The sequence below is a fragment of the Neofelis nebulosa genome, chromosome 8 (assembly GCF_028018385.1).
Source record: "Neofelis nebulosa isolate mNeoNeb1 chromosome 8, mNeoNeb1.pri, whole genome shotgun sequence".
Classification (NCBI taxonomy): Eukaryota; Metazoa; Chordata; class Mammalia; order Carnivora; family Felidae; genus Neofelis; species Neofelis nebulosa.
Genome location: NC_080789.1, coordinates 98,804,794 through 98,822,841, shown reverse-complemented (window position 1 = coordinate 98,822,841; position 18,048 = coordinate 98,804,794). Strand labels below are relative to the sequence as shown.

General features: G+C 39.7%; 1 protein-coding gene across 2 annotated transcripts in view; it reads right to left on the bottom strand.

Annotated features, from left to right (window-relative positions):
• Nucleotides 1-6,030: 6,030 nt before the first annotated feature.
• The window catches only part of CLEC12B (C-type lectin domain family 12 member B), a 19,884-nt gene continuing 7,866 nt past the window's right edge, over nucleotides 6,031-18,048 (bottom strand). Inside the window, exons 1-6 of one of the 2 annotated variants that reach the window (XM_058743694.1) lie at nucleotides 14,473-15,052; nucleotides 12,534-12,632; nucleotides 10,484-10,702; nucleotides 9,821-9,975; nucleotides 9,529-9,644; nucleotides 6,031-6,485 (exon numbers count right to left, since the gene is read on the bottom strand). In XM_058743694.1, the coding sequence (XP_058599677.1) occupies nucleotides 6,335-6,485; nucleotides 9,529-9,644; nucleotides 9,821-9,975; nucleotides 10,484-10,702; nucleotides 12,534-12,632; nucleotides 14,473-14,563 (831 nt within the window). In that variant the 5' untranslated portion in view covers nucleotides 14,564-15,052 and the 3' untranslated portion in view covers nucleotides 6,031-6,334. Of the gene's footprint in view, nucleotides 6,486-9,528; nucleotides 9,645-9,820; nucleotides 9,976-10,483; nucleotides 10,703-12,533; nucleotides 12,633-14,472; nucleotides 15,053-18,048 lie in introns of those variants that run through there. The other variant, XM_058743695.1, reaches the window with a different exon arrangement.

Genomic DNA, 18,048 nt, shown 5'->3' with positions numbered 1-18,048 from the left:
GACAGTAAATTTCATATATTAAAAAATAAAAAAAATTAAAAAATAAAAAAAAACAAACACACACTAAACTAAAAGATGAATTAATAATGCAGTAAACCACATTTATATGTAAATTTTAGGGTTTTTTTTTTAAGGCTGAGGTAATATCCATATTTAAACAGCCAAAATTCTAAGGCACAGATATTAAAATTTGTCTATCACAATTCTTCCTTCAATAAAAAGAATTTTTAAAAATTTCTCTTATTTCTAAAAAAATCTTTTATCTCACAGGCTGCAGTTGTTGCTACAGTTATTACCTAGAAATGAACAAAATAAAACACTATGACATCTGTAAGTTATCAACCAAGTTTTTAAATTGTGTTCATGAATTGAAATATTTTTAAGTTCTATTCTCTGAATTAAAATCACAAAATACCATGGAAGAATTGAGTCAAAGATATGTGCTTATGTTTTCAAAGGAATTATTGGCCTCCTCTAAGTACCCACATGTTTTGTATTTACGGAGAATTATCTGATTTTGTGAGGGTAGATTATTTTGATTATTCCACTATGAATTACTTGATTGAATGATGGAGCAAAGCACTTAAGGAATATTACTCCTGTAATAAAAACAATTATAAAAGACTTGAGAATCAAGGAGATAGACCAGAAATTCATAACTTGTCATCATTACCAAACGAATCCAATAAGAATTCAAATGCTCTTTCTATCATGCCAATTATAATTTACCTTTGCCCAGTACTGTGAGTTTGAGGGCTAGGATTAAAAACAGCGCATAGTGTCTGTAAGTTTTCCCCTTGGCTGTTAGTTTAATAGTCTGGAGATGGCTGTTTTTGTTATAATCTTGGTTTATGCTGAAAGAAAATCCCACAACCCCTTCCTCTCTCCGATTATGAGAATCCCTTAAAAGTGGAAGAAACATCCGGAATGTCAGACAACAAAAATTTCAAATTCCTTAGCTGGTGCATACCTGTCCGTCTCACTGATAGTCTGCTGCCTCCTGCTGGTGCAGCCTAGAAGCCTCTTCTGGTCTTTCATGACTTGAATTTCTCCACCCGAAAAAAAAGAAAAAAAAAAAAAAAAAAAAAAAAAAAAAATATATATATATATATATATATATATATATGTTTTTATATTTCAAATATATAAAAATATTTAAAATATATAAAAATATATATGTAATATATAAAAACATATGTATGTTTTTATATTTCAAATATATAAAAATATTTCAAATATATAAAAATATATAAAATATTTTTAAAAATATGTTTTTATATTTAAAATATATATATTTAAAATATATATAACATATATGTAAAAACATATATATATATATATATATATATATATATATATATATATATGTTTTTTAAAGTTTATTTATTTTAAGACAGCGAAAGAGAGCACAAGCAGGGGAGGGGCAGGGAGAGGGAGAGAGAGAAAATCCCAAGCAGCCTCCACACTGTCAGCACAGAGCCTGACATGGGGCTCGAACCCACAAAAACTGCGAGATCATGACCTGAGCTGAAACCAAGAGTCGGGCGCTTAATTGAGCCGCCAGGTGTGCCTTTTTAAAAACAGATGTTTGGCCTCCCAGAAACTACTTATTTTGGCCCTTAAAATGGAGATTTACCTTGTCAGCTCACAGTGCTATTCAGGGACACTTTCCAGGTCCCAGGGGCCGGGCAGAGAGACTGCAAGGTTACGTCCACCTGTGCCGTGGACTATTCTACCAACCAACCCTGTGCCCAAACCAGGACGTTAAACTTAATCCTCCCGTCCTCTCTCAGAATGGGTCCCCTGATTTCACAGATGGCCTTTTCCTCAGAGGATTTGAATATTTTTTATTGTTATTATAATTAATTATTATCGTCGTCATCACAATTCGTTTCAGAGGCACCTACACGATTCTTTTAGGAATTTTAAGGAATTTTTGTCAGTCTAAACAGATCTGGGAAGCATGAAGATCAGCTACAGCGTATTTTATTATTTACACAGATTTGACTTCTGTCCATAAATAAAATTACAATTGAGTATACAAGTAGAACATGCATCCTAACCCAAAGAAGGTAATTAGAACATGAAGAAAACACAGAGCAGCTTTTGGGTAAATAGACCCAAAGCGACATTACCACTCCTTCAGTATTTCCACATATAGCACTCATTCGCTATTTCTAGTATTACACCTCTCGCCGTGTCTTACAGCTGGCTGAGCAACTGAGAGGACACACGGCACTCTCACCTCTAACTGTGAACCTGAACGTGAAGAGAACAGTTTCCCTACCTCCATACTCTAGACAGAGAATGGAAGAAAATCGCCTACAGAAACATCATGTTTTTCTGGTCCTCAAGATAGCCAAAAATATCCGTTCATGTCAAATGTTTTCCAGAATCGCTGGGGAGCTACATAATAGGCATCAAGGTAGAGGTGTTGCTTCAAGGCCATTAGACCCCATGACTACGAAAACGGAAAGAGGAACGTAGATTATTCATACGGAACAACATTAGAAATGATCTGTGAGATCATTGAAAATGGCTTATTGGGGGTGCCTGGGTTGCACAGTCAGTTAAGCATCTGAATCTTTGATTCCGGTTCAGGTTTGTGGGCTCCAGCCCTGTGACAAGCTCTGTGCTGACGGTGCAGAGCCCGCTTGAGATTCTCTCTCTCCCTCTCTCTCCACCCCTCCCCCACTCAGGTGCATGGCACACACTCTCTCTCTTTCAAAAATAAATAAACTTAAAAAAAAATGGCATAATGGGTGAACCAGTACATTTCAAGCAGTCTTTGTTGATTATTGAAAAACATACTAAGATATATTTAGAGAAAACTGAGGGGAGATGCACTTTATTATCTTGATAATATTATATACCTTGAAGGAGAGGGGGAAAAAACATGTCAGCTCTTCAAGTTACTTGTTCAGTAAGACTAACATACCTGAGGAACAGAATTCCATTGGCTTCAGGATCGTCTTATTAAATTTGACCACTCTTCAGTCCTCTGCTTCACAATGAATTCTCAATTTTAAAAGTTAATTCTATCCTCTTCCTGTCTAGTTTTACTATCATACCTGCCCTGAGGAAAATAGTGTTAATAATGTGCCCTTTCATCTTTCTCCACACATAAGCAAACATAACAAGCACGATTCACTTAGGGCAATCAGTATACAGCCTCGAATATACCAACAACCCTAGCTTCCGATCACAGTCACCATGCCCACTGTCCCAAGGCCATGGACTCCTCACCAATGGGACTAGCTCACCTTCTCTCTTCATATATAATGGACGTCTGGCTATTTTACCAATATGGTAGCCCTACGCCAACAAAACGGTCGCTAGAATGATCTCAGTCCAGTGGTTTTCAACCCTAGCTGAAAATTAGAATCCTAAGAGTAGCCTAAATTCTTTTTTCCATAACCTAATCACACCCCCGATCAACTATATCAGAGTCCTAAGAGGTGGAATAATCTCAGGCATCAATGTTTCTTCAAAGCTTCTCAGTATAATTTCAGCGCACAGCTAAACTGAGTATGTCCACCAAGCCAGATAAAGCAAATGGCATATTACCTGTCTATCCTGACCACCCCAACCAGTCTTCTCATTAAAGAGTTGTGGGACAAGCTCACAAAAATGAAATAGCTGAGGTTTGTAATTACTTCTGTCCCAATTTTGACCTGTCCTGACCCAATTCGCCCTGCACGAACCAAACTAATTTTGCTAACACTGCAGAAAGAGCCATCCACTGAGGTGATGAATGTGTTAGCTGAACCTACTGTGGGGGGCCTGGGTGGCTCAGTTGGTTAAGTGTCCACCTTTGGCTTCCGGTTCGTGAGTTTGAGTCCCACATTGGGTTCTCTGCTATCATTACAGAAGCTGCCTTAGATCCTCTGTTGCTCTCTCTCTCTCTGCCTCTCCCTGGATCGCGCGCCCTCTCTCTCTCTCTCAAAAGTAAATACACATTAAAAATAACGTTCCAGCTTCTTGTGGAAATCATTTCACAATACATATATCAAATCGTTGTCTTGTCCACCTTAAACTTATACAATGTTATATGTCAATTATATCACAGTAAAGCCGGCAAAATGAAATTAAAAATAAATAAATAAGCAAAATGTTTTTAAAGACAGAAAAGAAAGAGTTTTCGCTTTGAGGATGGTTCCGCCACCTTTGCCTTTGAATATTCTTGCTCAGGGAAGCTAGTATTGAGGCCATTTATTCAAACATTGGCGAATATCCAGGCCGGGTTAATAAGTATCCCCAGGGGCGTTTGTGAAACTTGCAGATTCCGCAGTCCTGCCCTCCAGTCATTCTGAGTCTTTAGACCTGAGGTGCAGCCCAGGAATCTGTCCTTTTAAGGACCTGTATAAATCTTACACGAAGACGGCTTTGGAAACTACATAACTCTTCAATGAGGGAAGGACAGTTATCCAAAATAAATACAAACCATGGCCTTTCCCCAGGACTTTTGACAGTGTGTGTGTGTGTGTGTGTGTGTGTGTGTGTGTGTTGTGTGATATCTTCCAGAAATTTTCAATAGTGGGGAGAGAGAGAGATTGACTCCTGGCATATGGCATGTCTCATAACATAAGCCAAGGTATCAGAAAGCAGCAAGGAATAAATTATTCCGACATAAGGGGTTGGAGGATCTTCCAGAAGACCTTTGGGTTTACTCATCCACTGCAAAGGCTGCCAGGGACGACATCATGATGGCAGGGAAGCGGGGAGATGTCTATGAGCAATACGATCTGGTGAAATTCCAGAGCCACTTTGAGGTCAGAAACAGAAACGTCCTCTTTCAGTGAGGGTGAAAGTCAGAGTGCACAGGAGATAAGAGTTAAAAGATACAAGACACCAGGGAAGAAACTTGTAACCTCCTCATAGGAACAAAATAACCAACAAAGATATTTTAACACTAATAGTAGATCTTTCGATGGTTAGAAATAGAGGAATAAAAGAAGAAATGATCTTTCCCAGGGGAATAAAGAAAACCTCAAATGTGTGGGAGTCAGGTGCAGAGGCGTTGACCTTTGAGGAATAATTTTGTCTTTGTGCGAATGACAGTGACAGAAAGCTACTGAAGAAATAAAAGAGTAAAGTTGCTTTTTTAATCTGCGTTAGACTTGTGTTTCAGTCCTGTATGATAATTAGTAAAGCCTGCTCACTTGAACTATGATGAAATAATTATGTTTCCAAATTTGTGCTTAAGTATATTTTGCTCATAATTTTCACCACATTTTCACATTAGACTTTGATTCCTTTGTTCTAGAGTTTCTGTTAGTGCCTATGTAACATTTCAATCAGCTCTCAATTTTAAATCTTTAGAGAGTAAAAGGCTACTGGATGTCCATAGCGTGATGTTCTTTCAAAGGATTGTCAAAGTAGTCTGAAATGTACCTAGCTCAGAACTCTGATCACGTCAGTTTTTCCAGTGAATTCTAGATCTCTGGTTTGGCCAGATCAGTATTGTGGGTTAATTTACCATTCTATCGAGCCTCTATGCAGCTGCACAATTATATGAGGAGCAAGTAAAAACCATCTCCTTCACCGAATAAGCAATTTTGTCCCAGAAAAACGTTCAAGCTAGATTTGCGATGTTCAGCGACTACCGTGCAGGGACGCTGACCAGCTATGCCGCAGGAAAGTTCTGAAAAATAGAATACAATGGTTCTACTATCTTCACACAATTTCTAATACCCAGATTACCCAAGCAATAACCTCAACATTACTGATCTAAAAAACTGATAGTATAAATACTAAATGATGTGCTACTCCACCTATATGACAAAGCTCGTACAAAGGGTACGAGCAAACAATTTGCCAAGATACTAAAATATTTTCAAATCAGTTGGTATAATGCTGCTGCCCTAGCCGCCAGCACCCCTATCCCAGATCTCTGTCTGAGATCTCTGTCCCAGATCAGAATCCCCAGATCTCTGTCACAACGGGGCCTCCTGAATATTGTTCCAGGGCTGCGGCTTATGCCAATTCTGGCTGCTAAATATTCAAACGTCACCCTTGTGCGCTTGTGCATGTGTGATGACAGAGCAGGAAAAGAGCCTTTTATTTGAGGGAGGAACTTCAGTGAAATGATGCTGAGATAGAATAACGGGGCCATACAGTGGCTATTCCCCCGAGGTCCCCAGCAGTCACCAGAACATCAGATCAGAAGCCATCAGACGATGAAGCAGAGGATGTTCCGTGAAGTTTATTTGCCTGATAGTTTACGTACACCGTCATCTTTTCATGTTTTTGGCTGTGGTCGGCTAGCCTTCTCTTTCTTCACATGAACGTAATCACAAGTCCCTTACATCTTGGTGAATTCGGAAGATGCGTATTAATCCAGATCTTCGATCTTCACTAATGTAGCTGTCTTCTCACAAATCCAAGAAATTTCAGCGCTGCAGCGGGAAAGATAAATCTTTCCTTTCTGAAAATAGGCACATCCTCTGGATCCGTTGATCTGGGTGTATTCTCTAGGGCTGAATCTGGAAAGTCATCCATTTAAAATTAATGACAAATTTCATATTTGAAATTTGATCATAATTCAGTGTTCTCAGTTACTGAAAGCCATCTATCTGAACTTTGAGAGACTTCTGGTTCCACAACATCTCAAAGTTCTTTTTTTTTTAATTTTTTTAATGTTTATTTATTTTTTTAGAGAGAGAAAGACAGAGTGTGAGTGGGGGAGGAGCAGAGAGAGAGGGAGACACAGAATCCGAAACAGGCTCCACACTCTGAGCTGTCAGCACAGAGCCCGATGAGGGGCTCGAACTCACAAACAGTGAGATCATGACCTGAGCCGAAGTCGGAGGCTCAACCGACTTAGCCACCCAGGCACCCCCACAACATATCAAAGTTCTTCAAGCTGGCATATCTGAGTTTTTCATTTCAAGTTAATCATAATCCCAAGTAGAATTATTTAAGCAGGATACTTAAGTTCTGGGTTGAGAATCTGTAACCTCTCCATTAACGTGGTAGAAACTACCCAGCACATATGACATTAGAAGTACTAGGATTTCTTTACTTTGGAACTTTATGAAGGAAAACAGACAAGTGAAATCACGTGCTGGGTGTACAGTTATTACATTTTATTATGCACAAATATAATTTTGTGTATATATAATTTTGTGTTATGTATACATGTATACACACACGTGTGGAGGAGGAAGAAAGAACACGATAAGGGTTAAGGGAGAACATGAGTGACTACATAGATTGGTTCTGATACCGGTCCCTAGTACCTCCATAAGGAATTGGTGGTAACCCTTCAATAATGTCATTACAAATCATGCTCATCCGGTCTCAACCTCCTGTGTGCCTTTTTACTCGAATGATCTGCATAAACTTCAGTGTTCTTTTCTGGCTTCAGGGCCGGGCTTACTAAATCTTCCTCTTGGCTTATGCGCTTGCTGAGATTAGCCTCACTCAGGAGGAAATGGCTGCGTGATTCAGAAGCTCAGTCCCAGCACCTTGCGTGATAACAGCCACAGTCTCAGGGCATCAGTGACGTCAGACTCCCCACCTTGCTACAGGGACCATCTCCTCCATATTTTAACCGGGAGTGAGCGGAGGGGCCTGGGATAATGAAAAGTCCTTTGGGAGAAGGGACTCATCTTCGTAAAGCCCAAAATGGAAACAGTGGCACTTCCCAGGGTATGGTGGCACGTTCTATAAACCCTCAGTCTAGCAGCAACACTCCGGATTAGTGTGTAATCATCTCATGCCCAATATGGCTCCATTTGCAAAGAAGTGACTCTCATCTTTGTGTTTTTATTACTTTGCACATGCTCTTCGCCATGATTATTTGGGTGAAACCAGACTAGTTGATTTAATATGACTGGTAGTGGTCATTAGCTAGCACAAAATTGTCATGGTGTGTCCCACCATGACAAAATGGTGGGAAATGGACAAAGATGACATATATCTGGGGACAAAAGTGCAGACCTGTCATTGTTTGTTATTCAGGTAATGTGGGGAGCCACCGCTGAAGCACAGTACCTTTGGTGGGAAATGAGTGATTATAACTCAGTTTAAGGAAACTGGACAGGGTGTCTGGGTGGCTCAGTCGGCTGAGCATCAGTTGACTTCGGCTCAGGTCATGATCTCATGGTTCGTGGGTTCGAGCCCCGCATCGGTCTCTGTGCTGACAGCTTAGAGCCTGGAGCCTGTTTCGGATTCTGTGTCTGCCTCTCCCTCTGTCCCTCCCATGCCCATTCTCTGTCTCTCTCTGTCTCTCAAAAATAAATAAACATTAAAAATTTAAAAAAAAAAAGGAAATTTGGACAACATGCATTAAGGAGTAAAACAGGAGTGAGGTGAATGGGTGAATCACTTGATGGGAAGGGAGGTGGAGAAAAAACCCACCACACCCAGAAATGTGCCAAATGACCTTACATTTCATGTAATGTACAAATACCACGTATTATATTAAAATTACAGGGGCACCTGGGTGGCTCAGTGGGTTAAACAGCTGACTTCGGCTCAGGTCATGATCTCGTGGTCCGTGAGTTCAAGCCCCGCGTCGGGCTCTGTGCTGACTGCTTAGAGCCTGGAACCTGTTTCAGATTCTGTGTCTCCCTCTCTCTGACCCTCCCCCATTCATGCTCTGTCTCTCTCTGTCTCAAAAATAAATAAACGTTAAAAAAAATTTTTTTTAAAGTACAAATACAACTGTATCGTCTTGATATAGTTGTGATGAGCTGTGTTCCTCAAAATATTTGATTTGTAATCACTAAGAGAATTTTGTAAGACTGTGTTCCTTGACATATTTTTGACATCTATTTTTTCACAACTTTAAATAGTTGCAAAAACTGTAATTTTCAAAGTATCATGTATTCTATAGGTACACTAAATATTTCCTCAAAACCTTGAAGGTGCGGATTCAGCTCATTTTATGTCATGAAAAACATTTGCCATATAATCTAATTGGTAAATTCCATCAAAAAAACTAATTATTAAACTGATTCGCCAATTTAGACATACTTGCTGTTAGAAAGTGGTTGACAATTGGAATTTAAATAAATGTGTTAATGTATGTCCATGATAAACACCACCCTCTGGACTGTAAGTGTTGGGCAGTCAGGGTAGCAGAGAGCCCAAGGTTATGATCACAAAAGCACTCGGTCCTGATTTTGCCACTTGGGAGCTCAGTGACCTCAGGCAAGTTATTTAATCTCTCTATGGCAATTGTTTCATCCCTAAAATAGGACTATAACAGTGCTTTTATCATAGGGCTAATATTTATAAACTGCTTCAAACAAAGTGTATTATTTGTTTTTTAAATTAAAAAGAAGAAATTTCAACTAATAGAAAAGCTTCCGTGTTTTGCCATGAGTTTGTCACATACATGAAATTAGGTAGTCTTGCTCTGAATAGTTTTTCCTGAAGCTCTCTTTTCTTCGTACATTGTACTCTTTTATTTTTGTATCTAGGTTTATAATTCTTACAGTTAACATTGATTTTCTTAATTTCTTAGTATTCTTAGCTTGCTTTCCCCCACCCCCCATCACCCCGACAGTTGAGACTTACAAGGATGGAGACGGAATGGAGCCATCCTCCCATAGCCAGCTCTTTCCTGATGGATCCCATGATAAGCCCAACCAGAAGAAAGAAAACTTGGGTAATGGCTGTGACTTCAGAAAATCCTGAGAGAGACAAAGGGGAAAATATCATGTGAGAGCCACATTCTGGTTTGCAGACGTTAAGGTATTAATTCTCATTCAAAATGCCCGAATTCCCACTGTGTGAGTCAGAAATTCCATGTATTTACTTTCCATCATATGAATAATTTCTATAACCAGGGAGAGAAATTCAGCCAGACCTTTTCCTCCATGCTATCTATCTTCACCAAAGTGGAATTCTGGTCCAGGCAGTTATTTCTACTGTTAATCCAGGTATTTTCCTCATTTGTTGCAAAATAATAGCAGCTGTTTTGGTACCATTGCCACATTTTAGGGCAAGGATTGCATTTGTGGTCTGAAAAAGAAATTACATCCATTAGCACAAATTAAATAATCCTGGCATGACTGGGAAAGGATTTGGGAACTAAGTAATTGAACTTGACGATAGGGTCTGAGACCCAGCATTCTGAAAACATACCGCTTTAGGAGCCTGTGAAAATGAAATCACCCCCAATTATGGGCTGGGGCAACAGTGATCGAAATTCTCCTTCCAGGGCTCAGTCTTCTGGCCTCAGAGTTACCAGCTATACTTTAACTTCTTATAACATCAGGATCACCTAAAAATGGTTCACACATTAAGAGGCTGAAGAATCCAGGTTGGGATTATTGCAAGATGCTCCCCAAATTCACTTCTGTGTTTTCAGAAATGTTAAATAAATTGCTATCTTCCCTTGTCCCCTGGAAATTTAGGGTGACATCATTAGGAGTCTTTGGATAACATAACTTTCTCATACTGCAAGGTGGCTCATGTGATCAGTGCCCACTGGGGCAACAGATTTGACCTGACGGTAGGTCCTGATTACCTGAAGTGCGAATGATCAGCTCTCGGCAGAGCCTGATGGCCATCTGTTCCTGCCGCTTCAATAGACTGGAGATCTGGGATTTGAGATGCTCCTCCTCGGTGGGAAAATTCCTGTAGTCGCTCAGCTGCTGGGAGAAGTTATCTTGCTGTTGGTGGATGGTTTTTTGCAGTTGACTTAATCTCTCTGAATCTGAGTTAATTTCATGAGATGTCTGCAAAACTCCAAGACATAATAGGATACATGTTCACATATCCTCTTATTCTCAGCCAGAGGTAATTCCTTTAACACAGCCATATTTCTTACATCATGTCGTATGTATTAGTGGCTCCCAATAATTGAAGCATCATGGACGAAGCACACACGATTGCCTTGCTATTCCAAATTGTTTGGGGCTCATCCTTTATAATTGTATTGAGATTTTGCATCTGATTATACTTGTATTAAATGAATGAATTAATGATTATATATCTTTGATATTTCATCTAAGGCAATGCCATTTTGCCATTCGTCTAGTGTGGTTTTTTTTCTTATTTGGAGTTGGTTCATGTAATTGGTGTTTTCATGGGAACAGAATCCTTTAAGACAATAGGTATGATGTGAAGACCACTTTTATCAGAATCATCCATATATTTGGGGTTTTTTTAATGCAGATTTTAGAAGCACCTGGGTAGCTCAGTTAGCTGAGTGTCCAACCCTGGATTTCAGCTCAGATCATGATCTCACGGTTCCCGAGATCGGGCCCTGTGCAGGGCTCTGCAGTGACAGTGTGGAGCCTGGGAGGCTGCTCGGGATTCTCTCTCCCCCTCTATCTCTGCCCCTCCCCTACTCTCTCTCTTAAAATAAATAAATAAACATTTTTAATGCAGATTTTAATGCCACACTAGACTATTTCTGGCGCTGGATCCATAAAAATCGGCCTCTTTAATTAGCACTTCAGGTGATTCATCGTCACGATAAATTTAAGAGTCACTGCCCTTCAGAAAAAAAAAAAAAAAACCCTTCACCCATCTATAGTGAACCAATGAATATGCATCAGTGCATCTTGATTTTTAAAATATACATCATTGTAGAAGATCAACTGCTAATCCCTAATGATTGGCTACTGAATAGTTGTTACTGCTGCTAGAACATCATGTTTCTTTCTAAAAGAAAGAAGGCTGAAAAGAAAAAAGGCTAAAGCCACATCATTAGTTCCTAGTTAAATTTCAAATCAGTATGTCTAAATTCTAATTACCCATGAAATCTTCCACATGTAAAAATGAAAGAAAGTAGCATGGAAGGTGCTAGCATCCTCCAGAAAAAAAACTTTCTTGCCTGCAAGTCCCCTGAAAGGGAATAATATGCCAACACTCTACTCCGTCCATCATATACTTAACGACACCCTACAAAGTGTGTATTCTCAGGATGTTTTTCCACTTAATGTTAGTCCACAACTCCCTATCGTGTCCGACCCTGACAGCTCAAGGATGGGTCAGAACCAAGGGAATACTCTTTTTTTTTTTTCTTTTGGTTATTGTGCTTGGGACTGGAACTTCCATTGTTACGCAGAGGTGGTTCAACTTTCTATATACAGGGTAAGGTCCCCCAGGTAACTTCTCCTCTTTGCTTTTATCTCTTTTTCATTTCTAGCAGGCAGGCTATTTCTACACTAGAAAGGTCTTGAGTGAGCAGATTAAGCCAGTCTTGTACTAAGTCTTTGGGGTGAATGAAACGGCACGCTTTTCCTTGAGTCCACCTCCATTGGCTCTCTATTGGTCACTACTGGGATAATAGGTAGATGTGCATCTATGCAGAAAAGAAGCTCCCCATTTCAATGAATAAAGAGTAAAACAAAAGCTGTGTTCATAATCCAGTCTAGTTTATTAAGAAGAATGGATAAAATCCATTTCCAAAATCCTCATAATCATAAAGTCTGTCCCTTGGTTGTTGAGCTTAGAGACTTGGAAGAATGAAAGAGATGTGATCATATAATATTGTCAAACCTGAGTCTGCATAGTTTACAAATGTGTTTCCTAATCACCTTTCTTGGGTTTGATGAAAATATACTTACGCATAATCCCCAAGGTCACCAGCCCAATCAGCAGCATCAGACAAAGAGTTAACAGACTCAGGGCAGCCAGGCGCCAGATGGGGGAAAGAGCTGGACACCCTGAAGAAAGCCAACAGAGAAATTGTAGTTGCACATGAGTTTTTATTTCTCGCACTTAGGAAGCTTCCCCAGCTTCCTAAAATCTCCCTCTTATTTCTCTCTTTACTTTCTCAGAAATACCTAAAATGATGTGCAGTAAGATCTCTACCATCAGTGCTCCCCCACTTCTCTTCCCACCATTCTCTTTCCCTTTAAGAGTGTCTCCTAATTTTTAGATTTGTGTTTTATATCACTGAACACGCTTCTTTAAGATTACCAAATGCAGGGGCGCCTCAGTCGGTTAAGCGTCCGACTTCGGCTGAGGTCATGATCTCCCAGTCCGTGAGTTCGAGCCCCACGTCGCGCTCTGTGCTGACAGCTTAGAGCCTGGAGGCCGTTTCAGATTCTGTGTCTCCCTCTCTCTTTGACCCTCCCTGTTCATGCTCTGTCTCTCTCTGTCTCAAAAATAAATAAACATTAAAAAAAAAAGGTTACCAAATGCATGTATGAGATGTGGTGAAAAATGCTTCTCTGGATGATCTGGACAATAGTGGAGACTTCAAGTTTTTGAGGTCACAAAACCTCCCCAAGGCTAGGGTTTTATGGATTTTACTTTTATCAATTACATTCTATTTAGCATCTGGTAGCTAATGAATGAATACTGAATGAAAGGCAAAATTAACATGTAGTCTAACCTATGATATTTCTTTATTCAGAATCTAATGGCATCTAGCCCAACATTTTCAGACAGATTAATTCAAATTTCCAGGTGCACTGTCACATACAGCACAACCACAACTCCCTTTATCTCAAGGATTACAGCTATAACTTAAACAAACAAATAAATGAAAATGTATAACCAGTTTTATTAGACCCCATAACAAACCTATTCCCGTCCTCTTTGCATATCGCCCTAATACCACGCACATGCACGCGTGCACACACACACACACACACACACACACACACACACACACTTACACACACACTTAAAAATAAATCCAAAGAGGAGAAAGTAGTTCCTATATATCAGATGATTTGGGCAACAACCTGAACTGTCAACAGATTATTGAAAATTAAGAATATAGTCTGATATACTAACCTGGATTCCTGACCACAGAGATTTATATTTCTTCCAACAATGGATAAGGGAATGAGCTGAAGACTAGAACTGAGTTTGGACTCCACATACTAGTTGTAGGAACTTGGCTAAACCATTTAGTTTTTTTCAGCCTCAGCTTTGCTAAAATTATTCCATTTACTTCACAATTATATTTTGATAAAAATATGATATAATGCATATAAAATACTATATAGATACTGTTATTATTGATTCAACTGTATGAATTATACTGGGAATTCCCACCTTCTAAAAACAGTTTTTTTAAACTTCTAAAACAGAAATGATCTCCTGTCTATTTCTGACTCACTCACCTTCCCATTCCTCTCTTCAGTTATTTGTACCTTTGAAAAGAGAAATTTCCTCCATTTTCTCTATTTTAGAAGCCTCCCATCTGACTTCTAAAAGAATATTTGCCTGGCATCTCTCACAAGGTGTCAATATCACGACTTCACTTTTAAAAAGAAATCCATTAATTCCCAGATTTGATTTCTCTCGTATCCAATATGTTTCACTATGGCACAGAGCTTCAAGAAACATAGTGATACCACACGTTTAAAGAGATCTTGGAAGCTACGTGTTTTCTCCCCCAAATTGGGAACATTCATTCCACTAACGCATCCCACAACTTTGTCTCCATTTCGGAGATTCTGCAGCACACCTCTCCTTAGCATCGACCTCAAAGCATTTAACACCTGTGCATCCCCCAAGGTCAACATCTTGCTGTCTCTGAACTCCTACCTCTTTTCCTTAGGTTATTTCTATCCCGGTTATTTCTTGCTCCAACAGAATCCTGAAATGTGAGTGTCGCGTAAGTCACTTCGTCAGACATTGTAGAAGAAAGCGCTACTGTAAATTACTCAATTAATGTTGCAATGTCTTCAGGCTCAGGAGCAGGGTGTTCTTCTCAAGGCTGGGAGCTTTTATAAACACATTCTACTGACCCAAGACACACCCCACCGCCCCTCTGTAAGGACAGAATGACAATCAGTTTTTTGTTTTCGTTTTTGTTTGGTGTGTGTGTGTGTGTGTGTGTGTGTGTGTGTGTAGAAAGAGAAGTCAAGTACCTTTCTCTTTAGAAACCAGAATAAAAAAGATCTCAATCCGTCTGTTCTTTCTGCACTGCTTCTTGTGAAGCAATAGGGGTACTTGGAAGCAGATCCCGGATGGCGGTTTCCTGGGGGAATTCCCATGATCCTCAGGTAGAGGATCTGAATGTTTCAGTAAAGGGTCCGACTGTCGTGTTTACATGTGTCAAAGACCAGCTAAGCCTGTATGAAGACATTGGATCTGGTTTATACTCACTCATATCAGATAGAACGTGCAAGACAGAAAAAGCTGTGTAGGTAAAGACCAACCACATTTAGCTGCTGTTTTAAGAAATATGTGTGTGTGTGTGTGTGTGTGTGTGACAGAGAAAGACAGATTGCGGAGAGGGGAGAGTGGCAGTACTAGCAATGGAACATAAAGAAGAAATTGATAGCTGTTAAAACTGCATACCCATGGCAGGTCCCTCTGGCATGGCTAAATTCCAAACAGAATAATCCCTCTGGAGATAACAACTAATACTCAGGACAAGATTTAAAAAGCAACTACCAGAAGTTCCGGGATAGTGAAAGAAAGCAGGCAGATTCTGGGGACAAAAGGGCTGGCTCATGGTGTGGTGCTTTTGGTTTTGTTTTTAATTTGTTTATTTAGTCGGTTTTTAACCTGCGGGCAGCCAACAGTCATTGTTGTGGGGCAGCTAAAACTCCTAGAGAATATATGCCATCTTTCAGGTCTGAAAATTTCGAAGACTGGAGTTTGGAGCAACCAGAAGAACAAACAGTGCTGGGTAGTCACGGGGACCACTGCATATGGGGAATCTCTAGAGAATCTTTACACCTTGAAGCCTCTTTGAGCTACAAGTTATATACATCTCATCTTAAAAATAACTTGATAAAATAACCAAGCTCTATGTTCTCTTTCTTAGGACTCAAAATGCCCTGAAAAGGTGTTTCCAGTAAAACTGAAGTCAACCCACTGCACAAAGATTTCACTGTGATACTTTGTTTCAACAACATCCTATGAGCAAGAAAGTGGACAATTTTTTTTAAATTTATTTATTTATTTTGAGATTGAGAGTGGGGGAGGGGCAGAGAGAGAGAGAATCCCAAGCAGACTCCACGCTGTCAGCTCAGAGACCAACATGGAGTTCCATCTCACCAACTGTGACATCATGACCTGAGCTGAAGTCAAGAGTCAGACGCTTAACCAACCGAGCCACCCAGGGGCCCCAAAGCAGACAATTGATATAGCAAGTGTTCTGGCTATTATCTGGAAGAACATGAGAAAAAAAAACAGCACCTCTCACCTACGGTTGGTCATTTAGTTCATCGGCATCAGACTCCAGGCACAGCATTTACTTCTAATCCCATCATCGCTTCTTATAAAAATTCACTAATTTACATTTGAAAAAATAATTGTTGTGGAGAACCTGTGGAAGGCAGAATAACAGCCCTCCCCCAAAGATGTGCACCTTCCCCTCCCCAGAACCTCTGAATAGAGTAGTTTGCATGGCAACAGGGATCGCAGATGTGACCAAGGTGACAGAGTTTGAGATGAAGAAGTTATCCTGCATTACCTGCCGGGCTCAATTTAAGCTCACGAGCCCTTCAAAGTGGAGAACCTTTCTTAGATTCAGTCAGAGAGAGACAACATTGCTGGCTGAAGGTGGAGGAGGAGGGCCAGGAACCAAGGAAGAGGCAAAGGAAAGGAAACGGGTGCTCCCACAGAGCACTTAGAAAGGAACACAGCCCCGCTGACAGCCTTGATTTACCCCCGTGAGATCCATGTCAGATTAATAACCCACCGAACTGAGAGACCATAAAGTTGTGTTGTTTAAGCTGCTCTATTTGTAGAATTTGCTAAAGCAGCAAGAGGGAACTCACACAGGACCCAAAAAAAATTTTGGGGGGGTCTATATATGAGCAAGGGAGCTAAGAAATCTTTTCTAAAGTTTCCTTTGGGGTAAGAAGGAAAAAATTACATAACAGTACTGGTGGGGGGTGTTTTGGTGTAGGTTTTTGTTTTCAAATGGCTGAAGGACTTGATCCAGAACCTTCAAGGTCCACCTCTGTGTGAAGATTATCTTCAAAGTTCTCCAGAATAAACTGCCCGTATTTCATGGGTGTGAATGAATATCCGATAGGTTGCAGAAAGACAATGTGAAGATAATGATTCTTCAAAAACTTTTATGTCTGATCTCTAAACACACGAATGCACGTGTATTTCTTGTTCCTGTTCTTTGGTTTGTTTGTTTGTTTTTTTTTTTCAAAATGATGCAATGCTCAATCAAAAAAAAATAATTATTTCGAGGTTCTGAGCCCAGTTAAACTCCCCTGTCAAAAATGTGGAAGTAAATAACAAATTTACGTTTCTGTTTACTATTCTATGTAACAGGCAGAGGCCATCGATACGAAGAAAAGTTAAATTAAACAGGTGATTACAAAAATGAAAACTCAGGATGTTTTTCTCTCTCTCCTCTGGTCTTTCTCTTTCACCACATTTTGCAAAGGCTGAGTATTCATTTTCATTGCCCTGATTCCTTCATACCCTCAAGTTCCCTTAGAAAGCATTTAACCTCTTACAGTATTATATGAAATTATACTTGGGTTTTAAAACCGTGATGAGGAATCCCACTTGGTGGCTAATAATTTCTATAAGAAAAATGATCCGTGTGCCTGGGTGGCTCCGTTGGTTAAGCATCTGACTCGGTTTTGGCTCTGTCATGATCTCACGGTTCTTGAGATCCAGCCCCCTGTCAGGCTCCCTGGTGACAGTATAAACCCTGCTTAGGATTCTCTCTTTCCCTCTCTCTCTCTCTCTCTGTGCCTCCCCCTCCCCCTGTCTCCATTCTCTCTCTCTTTCTCAAAATAAATAAATAAACTTAAAAAAAAAAAAAAAGAAAAAGGATTGGTTACACGTCTTACACATTTTCTGCCATTATGATGCTAAAAGGCTTTATTATCTATTATTACTTTATAATTATATTAGTTTAGAAACCACTGTTTATACTTATCTCCCTCAAAACTTTCAGCATCTCTCTTGCTCATTTTGACAGATTACGCTATTATATATCACACCTTACTATAGTCATACGCCAAATTTCTCCTCATTTCCTTACCATTTTTTCAATAGTCTTGAATCTCTTAAATCTCGACTCTTGTCATGATTATCACTGATTCCAATATCTATGTAGATGATAATTCCAATATACTGGACCCTCAGTTCCCGGATTAACCTCGGCAATTGACTACACCACCTGGCATCCCCCCA